Source organism: Elgaria multicarinata, chromosome 9 (genome assembly GCF_023053635.1).
Source record: "Elgaria multicarinata webbii isolate HBS135686 ecotype San Diego chromosome 9, rElgMul1.1.pri, whole genome shotgun sequence".
Classification (NCBI taxonomy): domain Eukaryota; kingdom Metazoa; phylum Chordata; class Lepidosauria; order Squamata; family Anguidae; genus Elgaria; species Elgaria multicarinata.
The window spans coordinates 9,045,190-9,058,919 of record NC_086179.1 but is presented as its reverse complement, the minus strand read 5'-3'; the positions used below and the strand labels follow the sequence as shown (position 1 = coordinate 9,058,919).

The 13,730-nt window shown below is 48.5% G+C and overlaps 1 protein-coding gene across 1 annotated transcript in view; it reads left to right on the top strand.

Annotated features, from left to right (window-relative positions):
• The window catches only part of ITIH5 (inter-alpha-trypsin inhibitor heavy chain 5), a 60,200-nt gene extending 46,470 nt beyond the window's left edge, over positions 1 to 13,730 (top strand). The window contains exons 9-14 of the mRNA XM_063134697.1: positions 4,146 to 4,455; positions 5,373 to 5,929; positions 6,045 to 6,098; positions 7,465 to 7,581; positions 9,130 to 9,507; positions 13,077 to 13,730. Of these exons, the coding sequence (XP_062990767.1) occupies positions 4,146 to 4,455; positions 5,373 to 5,929; positions 6,045 to 6,098; positions 7,465 to 7,581; positions 9,130 to 9,507; positions 13,077 to 13,414 (1,754 nt within the window). The 3' untranslated portion in view covers positions 13,415 to 13,730. The remainder of the gene's footprint in view (positions 1 to 4,145; positions 4,456 to 5,372; positions 5,930 to 6,044; positions 6,099 to 7,464; positions 7,582 to 9,129; positions 9,508 to 13,076) is intronic.

Below are 13,730 nucleotides of genomic sequence, written 5' to 3'. Positions count from 1 at the left end.
CCCTTGACTGCTGCCCCTTCTAGTCCTGCTTCCTGGTTCCCATAGCAGTTAAACAAATGCCTCAGGGATGCCACCACCAAGTAGGACATGAAGGTAGTTGCCTTCCCCTGTTGCGTCTTCCCTGGCTACTTGCATTCAGAGGCTCACTGTGCCTGAAGACACAGGTTGCGTACAGCAATAGTGATGGCTAGTAGGGATGTGCTCCGCTTCTAATCGGACTGGCGAATTAGAAGCGGAGCGGGTGGCTTCGCCTGCCCTTAAGGCGGAGGCGAAGAGGATTGGGGGGCCGGCGGAGCGTGGCGAAGAGGATCGAGGTGAAGGTAGATCCTTCGTCTCGATCCGGAGCTCCGCCGGAAAGGTAAGTGGGGTTTACCGGGCCCTGCCGCTGTCGCTCATGCGGCGACAGCGGCAGGGCCCAGTAACCCCCCCTGCCCTCCCCTCCCTTACCTGCCTCCGTCCGCGGTCCGTCAGCGTCTTCAATTGAGCCCGCGGTTCAACCAGGAAGTCTGGGCCGCAAGTAAGGCCCCCCTCCCCCTTGGTCCCTTACCGGGCGGCGATGACGGCAGGGCCCGGTAAACCTCCCGCCCTCCTCTCCCGGCCTTACTTGGCGCCACTCCCCTCCACTGCAGAGCTCCGATTCGGAGCCGGAGCTCCGCGGCGAAGAGGAGCGGAGTATGGGCGGAGCGGTGCGGAGCAGAGCGGGCCGATCTGAAATTTTTGGATCGGCCCGCGGGGCGGAGCGGGGGGTCCGTGCACACCCCTAATGGCTAGTAGCTGTCAACTGACTTGTCCTCTGTAAATTTGTCTACTCCTCTTTCGGAGAACTCACATTAGACAATCAGAACAGGGGCAAGTCTACACAGCATTCCGAAGGTGCCCCGAAGCCACTTGAGGGCGCCCCGAAAACGCTCGTATAGTACGTACCTTAATCGTCCCCAGAAGAGGCAGAGGAGGAGGCGTTCTTCGGCGGCGCAGACTGTGGGCGGGCTGCTCCAGGCTCCGTTTCCCTTTAGCCAGCAGGCCCTGCGAGAGCTCCCAGCAGCGGGGCTGGGTCGTGGGAGGGAAGAGAGCAGACGGGCGAGGAAAGGGGAGGGCGCCTCCCACGCCCCCGGGACCGCGCAGGGGCCGCCTCCGTCGCCGCCACCCCTTTCCTCGCCCGTCCGCTCTCTTCCCTCCCACGACCCAGCCCCGCTGCTGGGAGCTCTCGCAGGGCCTGCTGGCTAAAGGGAAACGGAGCCTGGAGCAGCCCGCCCACTGTCTGCGCCGCCGAAGCACGCCTCCTCCTCCTCCTCTTCTGGGGACGATTAAGGTACATACTACACGAGCGTTTTCGGGGCGCCCTCAAGAGGCTTCGGGACGCCTTCGGAACGCTGTGTAGACTTGCCCCTGAAAAGAGAGGTTTGCAAATGCCTTTTCTTGGAATGTAAGAAGAGAAGCTCTGGGACTCTGAAGGAGCCAGGAAGATAGTGGTATCCTGGAGGAGGAAATCACGTAGCCTGCAGGGCACATAGCTTTGGAGACAGAAGGTGGAGTGGAATGGATGTCATAACCGATAGATGCACACTGAGATAATTAGTCTTTGTCCTGCAGTGGGACATTTCTGTAGAAGCTTGTGTAGCTTAACTTTGGTCCAACTGAGGTCAATGGTTGGACAGCAAACATACTGTTGATGTTCTTAGAAATCTCACCCTTGCTGTTTGCAATCTCACAACTTTGGGGGTTATATAAGTAGCATTATTATTATTATTATTATAGATTGTAAGCCTATGCGGCAGGGTCTTGCTATTTACTGTTTTACTCTGTACAGCACCATGTACATTGATGGTGCTATATAAAATAATAATAATAATAATAATAATAATAATAATAATAATAATAATAATAATAATAACAACAACAATATTTATTACCTGCCTCTCCTTCCAGATCGAGGCAGGGAACAAAATTAAATACAACAATACAATACATAAAACTGGTTAAAAGAGCATATAAAACCGATACAATATTAAAATAACAATCACAACATCTTAAAATTCTTAGGTTTAAAATTCATCTGGATAGGCCTGCCGGAAGAGATTAGTCTTTATAGCTGTCTTAAACTCAGAGAGAGGATTAAGCTGGCGAATCTCCTCTGGCAGGCCATAAATAAATAAATTCCACAGTATGAGGCCAGCAGAAGAGAAGGTCCTCTGGGTAACAGTTGTCAACTAGACACTAAGGCGATGTGTGGTTGGTGGCTGGCACCTCCCATCTCTCCAGTAACAACTAGTAAAAGAGGGCTGGGGAATGTGTGTCCCTCAGCCTTAATGTAAAACAACGGCAAGACATGGTAACTTCGTGTTCAGCGTTTGTGTGCCCTCTGCAATGAATTGTGGGGAAGGACACACATTCGTCAGAAGATGTCTGCCTTCATTGAAAGTTACTGGAGAAATGGAAGAAAGAGGGTTGTGTTGGCAGCTGCCATGTTTTCACATGCTCAGATTTGGTTCAGAATGAACACACTGAGTGCATGCGTTAACAGAAAGAGGTACAAAAGTGTGTGTATATTTTGGGTGCATTTTTCCTAAAGTCTGCATTTTGGGGGCATGATTTTTGAAAAGAGAACCTCATCGCAAAATTCAGAGAAGTGCAAAAACCGAAAGATATTTGTTCAGGAAGTGTGAATTAGGTTGATTAGTACTCACATTTGAACCAATCCCATTTCTACCTTGTCCTTGGCACACCTCTGAAAATTGCCCGGGGTTCTAGTTTGATAGATTTTAATCCTGACATGTTCACCTCTGGTCCCCAGTGAGTTGGAAGCTGGAAAAACACCAACATGGCATCTTTTATGCCCAGTTGCTCAATCATATAACGATGCACCCTGAGGTGATTGCTTCACTACGGCACTGTTTAGGGACACCCTCACTGCTAGAGGTGACCCTCAGGCCTGGGGGAGGGTGAAGAGGTTCAGTCATCAAGGCTTTCTGTCCTCCATGCGGGGGGGGGGGGGAATTGAAATTCTGTGTCAAGCAGTAGAGGCTGATGGCTCCTGTTTAAGTGGGCATTGAATCCACTCTGGGTTTCAATCTATCTCAAAAATGGGTTCAGCACCTTGGATAGCTCCTTTTGAGTTCTGATTGGTTTTGAGTGAAACCCAAAACCAATTTGAGTTCTGATTGGTTCTGAGTGAATGAGCTCCGTCAGGAGGTTCGCTTGGCACCTACATTATATGCTTTTAGACGCCAGGGGAAGACCTTTTTATTCTCCCAGCATTTTAACAGTCTATAAATAATTTTTAACTTGGTGTTTTAAATTTGTAATTTTGCATTGCTGCTGTTTTTATCTGGTTGAGCTTTTATATTGTATTTTATAGTATGGTTTTATACTGTTGTTTTATACTTTGAATGTTTTTAATTTTTGTGAACTGCCCAGAGAGCTCCGGCTATTGGGCGGTATAGAAATGTAATAAATAAATAAATAAATAAATAAATAAATAAAACCTGGAACAGATTCCTTACCCCGCTGGCATTGGGCCACAAGCTGTCCACTGGTGTCAAAGTAATCTAAACTCTGCATTAAAACCAACACCGATCTGTTACCTTTATTGGTCTGACAGGTAAAAACAGTATTCTGTCTAGGGCGGAACTGAAATGCCACCCTCATTTTAGTGCCCCATTTTACCTATTTTTTTTCAAGGGGGGCATCTCAAAAGCTCCTTTTGATTGCCCCCAAGGACCCCCATTAAAGGAACACTATGTCAGTCCAGGCAAAATATAAATAAAAAATGATAACCTGCAAAAAGCTTGAGAACTGAGCAGTGAGTCTCATCCCTCCAAATTTCCCCGTTATTGTTGTGTGTGTGTGTGACTCCTTCTGCTTCCCCCCCAAACCCCCCCCCCCACAAGCTTGGTCTAGATCAGCCTTCCTCAACCTGGGGCGCTCCAGATGTGTTGGACTACAACTCCCAGAATGCCCCAGCCAGCTGGCTGGGGCATTCTGGGAGATGCAGTCCGACACATCTGGAGCGCCCCAGGTTGAGGAAGGCTGATCTAGATCGTTTCACTGCTCATGCCCAAGGAGCTGATATTTTTGAAAATAAAATGTTTCATTTCCCCCACACACCCCACCCCCTTTCCAAGAATAATTCTATGGTCTCTTCCTAGGCACAAACATTAACGGCGCCCTCCAGATCAGCACAAAAATGCTCAATGACTACATTGCCCAGAATGACATGGAAGCGCGGAGCGTCTCCCTGATTATCTTCCTGACCGATGGGAGGCCCACAGTTGGGGAGACCCAGCCGGCCAAGATTATCAACAACACGAAGGAGGCCATAGGCAACCGATTCTGCCTCTTCACCGTTGGCATTGGCAACGACGTGGACTACAAACTGCTGGAGAGGCTGGCCCTGGAGAACTGCGGGATGACGCGGCGCGTGCGGGAGGACGAGGACGCTGCGGCACAGCTGAAAGGGTTGGTGGGGGAACATGGAATCCTCTGCGTCTTTGACCCCTTTGTTCTTCTTCTTGCGGGGTGCACGTCCAGCTGCTGAATTCAGTGGGACTTACAGTTATTTATGAGCCTCGTGTGGCGCAGAGCGGTAAAGCAGCAGTTTCTGCAGCTGAAACTCTCCCCACGGCCTGAGTTCGATCCCAGCGGAAGCTGGTTTCAGGCAGCCGGCTTGGGTCGACTCAGCCTTCCATCCTCCCGAGGTCGGTAAAATGAGTACCCAGTTAGCTGGGGGAAAGGTAATCACGGCCGGGGAAGGCAACGGCAAACCACCCCACTATAAGGCCTGCCAAGAAAACGTCAGTGAAAGCTGGCATCCCTCCAAGAGTCAGCAATGACTCAGTGCTTGCATGAGAGGTTCCTTTCCTTTCCTTCTTACAGTTATTTATTTATTTATTATTGCATTTATATCCCGCCTTTTTTTTTTACCTCCAATGAACCGAAGGCGGAGTACATAATCATCCTCCTCTCCATGTTATCCTCACAACAACAACCCTGTGAGGTAGGTTGGGCTGAGAGTTTGTGACTGGCCCAAAGTCACCCAAGTGGGTTTCCATGGCCAACTGGGGAGTAGAACTTGGATCTCCCAACTCCCAGTCCAACACCTTAGCCACTACACCACACTGGCTTTTGAGTAAATATGCATTGAACAGAGCTGTATATCGGAGGGAGCTAGATGTTAGTTTGGAAAACATAAATTCATTGCTGAGTTAATGGGAATATGGGATTAGAGCAAATCTTGTGTAGCCATGTTTAGGCGGTGTTACCTGATTTGTTGCCTTCTGTGAGAGTCTCTGTTAGCTTCCACTATGCTCTGCTTATATGTTGTAGGGTTGCCCATGGAAAGTAAGACAAGTGAGTAACAAAATGTTTGTACACAGATTCTATGATGAGATCGGCACACCTCTTCTTTCTGACATCCGGGTTGATTATCCTACGGACAGTGTGGATCAGCTTACCCAGAACCTCTTCCCCAACTACTTCAATGGATCCGAAATCGTCATTGCTGGGAAACTCTTCAACAAGACGGCCGACAGCTTACATGTGGAAGTGACGGCCAGCAACAGTGACAAGTACGTCCTTCTGAAAACAGACGTGGCCATAGATCTCTCTGGCAAGCGCCATGTTGGAGGCGCTTCCAATGGCGTTGAAGACCCTGCCAATGATCAAAACTATGTGGAGCGGACATGGAGCTACCTCACCATCAAGGAGCTGTTGACTTCCTGGCTGAAGAGTGATGATAATGAGGAGAGGGAGACTTTGAAGGAGAGAGCAAAAAAATTGGCCCTCAGGTATCACTTCGTCACCCCCTTCACCACTCTGAAGATGAAAGAGCTTGCACTTCTGGCTGACCTCCCAGAAGAGGTCTACACCGGCCCATCGATTGAAGGAGTTGGGGAGATTGTGCAGGGGCTGCAGGGGCACCGGTCGTTAGCAGGTTAGGATGATGCACTTTTTTGGTGTGGGTGGGTTGGATTCTGAAATCCAAGAAGGATTGGTGCCAGAAGCTGTTCTTACACCTTCTTCCCTTTCACATTCTTCCCAACATCCAGGTTCCATGCCTGGAAAACCAGAAACACAAAGTATTAACGTCACTAAAACCTCAGGTAAGTGCTCTAGCCAGCAATCAGTAGCTGCTGCCGGGGCCGGCCCTATCATGAAGCAGCCTGATGCGGGCGCAGCAGGCGGCAGAATATGGGAAGAGCAGCAAATTGCGTCGGTCTCCCTCTGCAAAGGGCCTGCCTGCTGACCACCTGCATGGCTGGCCAGCCAGTTAGCCAGCCATGCAGCCAGCCAGCAGGACCAAGAAGAAGCCCCGCGCCTTCCGCTCATCCAACCTGCTTGGCCAGCCAGCTCAGCTGGCCCTAGCCACCGGCCCAACTTACATTTTTTGGTGTGCGTACAGCTTGCCAATGCGCTGCTTGTTAGGGGATTCCACCTTCAGGAGCTGCATAGTGCCTGTGAGATCGCCCAAAATATCATGGGTAGTCCCCTGTCATGATACTTTGGAAGACTTCATGCAAGCTCCTAAAGGCAGAAACCCCTACCTGGTGGTGCGCTGGCAAAGCAGGTACATGGACATGCGCCAAAAAAAGTAAGCCAGCAGAGGGGTGAGCAGCTCAGGTGTGAGGAGTGTTAGCAGCGGTGGGTCCCTGCTTCAGGTGGTGACCTGCCTAGCTGCCGGGCCTAGCTGCTGCTCAGGCTCCTCCTAAATTAGCAAAAGCTTCCTGAAATGAGTAGGGGCTCGCTATTTCCAGCAACGCACAAGTCTGAGATGGCCAGGTAGATCTCCGTGAACAGGGTCCAGGGGGACTAATGAAAAAGGCCCTGGAGCTAATCACGGTCCACAAGATCTGAGACGATGGGCAGCACCTGAAATAGTTCCTTACCTGATGATCTTAAGGCCCTAAATGGGGCATATAAGAGGCATCATTCTCCTATGTTGATGGTGGGTAAGGTTGAGCAACTAGGTTTTGAAATAAAGCTGAACATGTTGGAATTATTTGCAGCTATTAATAATGTAGGAATGGAATAGAGTGTCTTGCAAGAGGGAAGGGTTCCTGCCAGCCAGCCAGTCCACCAGCCAGCCAACTGCACTCAAACCTACAAATGTTTAACAAAATGGAGGGATGGGATGGAATGGAGTATCTTAGAAAAGGACATGGCTGGCTGGAACACAAATATTTAACAAAATGGAGGGATGGGATGGAATGGAATGGAGTATCTTAGAAAAGGGCATGGCTGGCTGGAACACAGAACAGACACACTCTACACTGCAATCTTTTGTTGCTGGTTTGCTTTTCCATTTGGGAAAATCTCAAGAGCTATAAGACGTTCATGATGGGGAGGAGGGAAAACCAGGGGAGCTCTAGGCAGGCTGAGATTCTGTTAGTGTTGGGTATTCTATGTGCTGAGCTGCGAGTGTATTAAAGTTTGCCTCCCCCTTTATTTTATTTTATTTTGTCTGCCCAGCGGATGGTGACCCTCATTTTGTCGTCGATTTCCCCTTGAGCAAGCTAACAGTCTGCTTCAACATTGACGGAGAACCAGGGGATATCCTCAGATTGGTTTCGGATCATAAGAACTCTGGTATGATTGTAAAATTGCAGTATCAACAGAGCTGGATGGAGTCATATGTAAAAAAATAAATTAAAAAAAGCATCCTCAGGCATTTGAGTTGCACTGGAGTCATGGCTTTGAACATCCTGAAAAAGTAGTTGGAACGGAAGCACAAATGAGTCCCAGCCTCCTCTTCTAAACCCATTTGGGGGAGGAAAGGTACTTAGGCTAGTTTGGAACGTTCTAAGTACGCACAAGGAAAGGAAGCATAACTAGTTTGCACTTCCTCTGTCGGCTAAATGATCTCTGCGGGCTGCTGAAAGCAACCCTATTGTCATCATCGGGGGATAGAGAGTGAATTTGGATATTCTCAACATCTTTCCATGTGTTCAGAATGTCCAGCTCCACTCTCTGTCCCCAGTGATGGCTCCATGGTTGCTTTCAGCAGACTGCAGGGATCATCTAGCCGACAGAATTAGGAAACTGCAAAAACACAAAGAGCGTCGCTACATTAGCGGGGAATCATGCTACCTTACCGGGACTTGCTCCTTTGCGTGATTGTGATAGGCTCCATTACATGGGTGGACAGGGGTGACCATGTGGTTTGAATTGCCGACCACGTGGTTTGTAATTGAAAATGTCCCCTTTTTTCAGTGCTCATAGCCTTGAATGGGACAGTGCCCCTTAGTGGGTGCTTTGTAGCACAACTTCAGCTGCACACATTAGGAAATCCTGCAATATTTCAGAAGAATTGGGATATCCAGATTTTTTTTTAGAATGGAATAGCTGGGGGAAGGTGCAGGAGACATTCAGGAGGTTGTCGATGTCATCCAAAGGACCTGCAAACTTCCATGAGTGGCCAATCATGAACATGCCATATATCACTGGAGTAGAGACACTCAAAATGTGATTAATATCAGTTTGGGATGTGGACGTTGATATGTGTACGGCACCATCAACACATAGCGCTCATTGTTGGAGCAGGAGTGGGAAACTTTGAGTGGTCCAGGGACTATTCCCCCACCCCCAACACACACACACACACACACAGACCGCATTTCTGCTGCCACCACCCTGCCAAATTTAGTGACAGCAGTGACAAAACGTGTGATTTGCTGCCAATTTCCAGGGCCGAATTGCTAAGGAATGCTCAAAATGTATTTATTTATTTGTTGTATTTATATCCCTTTTTTCCTCCAAAGAACTCAAGGTGGCATATATAATCCTCCTCATCTCCATTTTATTCTCACAACAACCCTATGAGGTAGGTTTATCTGAGCACCTGCGACTGGCCCAAAAATTCAGTATACAAATACACAGTGCCTTACAAGAATATATAATTGCAGGGACCACATTTCTTAAACGGAACAATTGGCCTCTATGGCTATTCTGAGTTGGTCAGCTTTTACTGCAAATCTAGCTGTGTTTAACATAATGAACTTGGATGTACTTGACAGCAAATATATAATTTTATATAATTCCAAGCAACCCAGGATACATAACAGGCTTGTTCAGTGAATATCCCTAAACACCCTTCTCAGCAGAGCATCTGAGCAATTCTCTTGTTTGTTTCTTAAGGTGTGACCGTGAACGGTCAACTAATAGGCGCTCCTGCCCCGCGCCACGGCCATAAGAAACAAAGGACCTACTTCAGAAGCATCACGATCCTCAGTGATAAGCCGGAAAGATCCTACCTGGAGGTCACCCCCACGAAGGTCATCCTGGACGATGGGAAGAGGCTGGTCCTGCCTTGTGACCGCAGTGCCATGATTGTAAGCAAGAACCTCGAAGTGTCCATCTTTGCCCAGTCCAATGTCACCGTGGCCATACGGGGGGCTGTCGGTTTCGTCATCCTGATCCACCACTACAAGAACCCTGCTCCCTACCAAAAGGACCATTTGGGGTTCTACATCTCTAACAGCCAAGGCCTTTCCGCAAGTTCCCACGGCCTGATAGGTAAGGAGGAACTGCTTTCGCTTCATAGGTTATATGGAAGTTGCCTTAGAACAGAGGACATAAGAATATCAGAAGAGCCCTGCTGGATCAGACCAAGGGTCCATGTAGTCCAGCGCTCTGTTCACACAGTGGTCAACCAACTGCCCACTGGAAGCCCATGCCCAGGACATGAGCACAACAGCACCCTTCTGCCCATGTTCCCCAGCAACTGCTGTACATAGACATACTGCCTCTGATCTTGGAGGTAGCACACAGCCATCAGGGCTAGTAACCATTGCTAGCCTTCTCCTCCAAGAATTTGTCTAATCCCCTTTTAAAGCCATCCAAAGTGGTGGCCATCACTACCTCTTGTGGTAGCAAATTCCACAGCTTGATTATGCACTGTGCAAAGATGGACTTTCTTTAATTGTCCTGTCTCTCCCACCAATCAATTTCATTGGATCACCCCACTGGGTTCTAGTATTTTGAGAGAGGGAGAAAAATGCCTCCCTATCCACATTTGCCACACCGTGCATAATTTTGTACACTTCTATCATGTCTCCCCTTACTCAATATTTTTCTAAGCTAAACAATCCCGCCTGTTGTAACCTTCCCTCGTAGGGGAGATGCTCCTGCCCCTTAAGCATTTTAGTTGTCCTTTTCTGCACTTTTTCCAGCTCTACAATAACTTCTTTTTTTTTAGGTGTGATGACCAGAACCGCACACAGGATTCTAAGTGTGGTCACACCATAGATTTGTATAAACGCAGTATGATACTGGCAGTTTTATTCTCAGTTCCTTTCCTAATTATGCCCAACAGGGCTAGTTATGCTGAATCAGTCCAAACGGGCCATCTATCCCAGGGAAAGGGAACCTGAGGTTCTCAACATGATGTTAGAGACTCTAACTCCCACCAGCCTCAGCCTACAGGGCCAATGGCTGCAGGAACTGTGGTCCAAAAACATTTCCAATAATGGAGAGCCACAAACTGGAAGCCAGCTCTATGAAAGCAAGAGACACCCGTAGGACAGAGAATCCAATGCCCTCCTGGCAAGAGCCCAGTGGGCCATCACGTCAACCTGTGGCAATGGCTCCAGAAGAAGTACCTCCTCTGCCCATGTTAGAAGCTGCTGACAATCCATCTTGCCAGTTTATGAGATACCGTATTTCTTCGATTCTAAGACGCCATCGATTCTAAGGCGCACCCCATTTTTAGAGATGTTTATTTGGGGAAAAAGAGCATCTTAGAATCGAAGAAATATGAACAAAGACACACACTTTACCAACATAACTGGCTTCCTCCTTAAGCATTCCTCACAGCCACTTCCCTACTCTAGCCTTACAGAAAAAGGACGGTAACATACAGCCCAATTTCCCCGCGCTAATCTCTCCCAAAAGCGCCGAGCCCACCCCTGCACGATTGCGCGCAGGGTGGGGAGAGCGGCTGGAGCACAGAGCAATAGCCGCCGTCCGAGGACCGTCACGTGCTCGAGACCCTCTCCCGCCCCCTCTCTTGGAAAGAGGCGAGAGCGGCTCCTCATCTCGTGGCCTCCTCCGCTATTTCTACCTAGACAGGATTTGTGTGTGTGTGTTTTGTTTTGCGATCCCATCCGATCTCTCTCTCTCTCTCCAATTCTGGGTTGCCGGAGGGTTCACGCCTCGCCCATTTGGCTGGGGCCTCACGCCAGGCTTTTGCTCTCTTGCTTCCTGTCTCGCGCCGGCTCCAGTGAGCCGGGAAGGTCAGTGCAACTGCAATTCGCAGGCGAGACAGAGCAGGCAGGGCACAAAGGGCGGTAGATGGTTGCTGCTGCTGTCTCTCCCCCCCCACCCTTTTTCTCCACAGGATGCGGGAAGTGGTGTGTGCTTAACCCCACACCAACAAACCGTTGCTTGCTTGCTGTGATTGCCCTGAGGCGGGGGCTAAGGATTAAGCCGCTCCCCTTTTTTCTTCCTTTTATCTCTCTTGCGAATGTATGTTGCTGTGCAGGGAAGGGTTAGAGGCGATTATTACCGTATTTCTTCGATTCTAAGGCGCACCCCATTTCTAGAGCTGCTTATTTAGGGGAAGAAGTGTGTCTTAGAATCGAAGAAATACGATAGGTTAATTTTATGGGTGAAAGCAACTATGCAAGGAGCAGGGGATGTGCTAAAACATGGAAGATCCCTACATGCACGGTGTGGAGAATGTGGATAGGAAGACATTTTTCTCCCTCTCCCATAATACTGGAACCCAATGGGGTCATCCCATGAAGCTGATGGGTGGGAGATTCAAGACAGATAAAAGGAAGGCCTTCTTCACACCGTGCAGTTAAATTCTGGAATTCACTACCAAAAGATGTAGTGATGGCCACCAATTGGGATGGATTTTAAAGGAGGCTGGATGGATTCCTGGTGGAGAAGGCTATCAATGGCTACTAGCCCGGATGGCTATGTGCTACCTCCAATATCAGAGGCAGTAAGCACCAGTTACTGGGGAACGTGGGTGGGAGGGTGCTGTTACACCATGCCCTGCCTTGTTGATCCCTGGTCGACAGCTGGTTGGCCAACGTGTGAACAGAGTGCTGGACGAGATTTATTTATTTATTTTATTACATTTATATACCTCCCCACAGCCGAAACTCTCCGGGCGGTTTACAACAATTAAAAATGGTAAACATTAAAAGTATACAATATTTAAAAACCATCAAAAACATAAAAAACAGTATAAAAACAAGAGTATACATTTAAAAACAACAATTCTGGGGTCCATTAAAAACAAACTTAACGTTGTTAAATGCTGTTAAAATGCCTGGGAGAAGAGAAATGTCTTGACCTGGCGGCGAAAAGATAACAACGTTGGCGCCAGGCGAGCCTTATCGGGAAGATCATTCCACAGTCGGGGGGCCACCACTGAGAAGGCCCTCTCCCTTGTTGCCATCCCCCGAGCTTCCCTCGGAGTAGGCACTCGGAGGAGGGCCTTAGATGTTGAGCGCAGTGTACGGGTAGGTTCATGTTGGGAGAGGCGTTCCATCAGGTATTGCGGTCCCAAGCCATGTAGGGTTTTATAGGTTAAGACCAGCACCTTGAATTGGGCTCGGAAACATATAGGCAGCCAATGCAAGTGGGCCAGAATCGGTGTTAATGTTTAAAAGAAATGCTTGGTTTTTGGTTTCTTCAAGAGATGGACCCTTGGTCTGATCTAGGATGGCTCTTCTTATGTTCTGATGTTCTCAAGCAGCAGGTGCTGGGGGGGGGGGGGTCACAGAGCAGTGGCAAGTTATTGGAACAGCCACCCTGCACTCCCTAAACTAGACTGCTGCCCTTCAGTACAGTGGAGAAGGTGTGATAAGGCTCCAGTTGAAAATGTAGTGGAGGCTGGTGGCTCTGAGGTCAGTGAGGTGATGAATCTGCTCCAGGTTTCGGGCAGAACCAAGCAGAACTCTAAATGAGCTATGCAAGGTGCTTCTGCAAGTTTAGATTCCTTTAGAGTCCTGACTTGTTCTGAACTGAAAACCGGGCTGTTTCACTGCCCCCAGATACTGCAGCCACCAGCGTCCTCTGGTAAAACATCTTGCATCAATCCTGTAAGTTCTCCATTTCCTCCTATACAGGCCAGTTCTTATACCAAGACGTTAAGCTTACTCAAGAGCCTCTTGAACCAGGACATCCTATCACAGCAAGTTGGAACCAGATGAAAGGGGCGGATGCGAATTCCGGGAATGCATTAAAACTGAAGGGTCGCATGGTTCCTGTTGTATGGAAACAAAGGAAGATCTACAACGGCGAACAGGAAGTGGACTGCTGGTTTGCCAAGAACAATGCCGAGAAACTGATAGATGGCAGCTATAAGGATTACTTGGCCTCTCACCCCTTTGACACAGGGACTAGCTCCTTGATGGAGAACAGACTCGGAGGAGAGGGAAAACCCACTTGGTTCCAGCACATATGAAAACAGTCACACTTGCTCATTGGCAGCACTCTGTAGTAACATCAAAGAACCCAAAGTTGTGTGTGTTTTTAAAAAGCAATTCCATTCACAAGACAGCTGCCTTTTCTCTGGTTAAGAAAGGACACTTTCACAAGTGATTCCAAAGAAGTCTGTCCAATGTGGGTTTTAAAAAAAGAAAGAAAACAGCTTGTGAATGGGGTTCACAATACACGAAATTGCTCATGCAGCGTGGGCTATTCAATTGGAAGTAAGCTGGTTAATGAACAGTCTTTTTAAAAGATACATTATTATTGCCTTCTGGGGATTTGGTGCTACA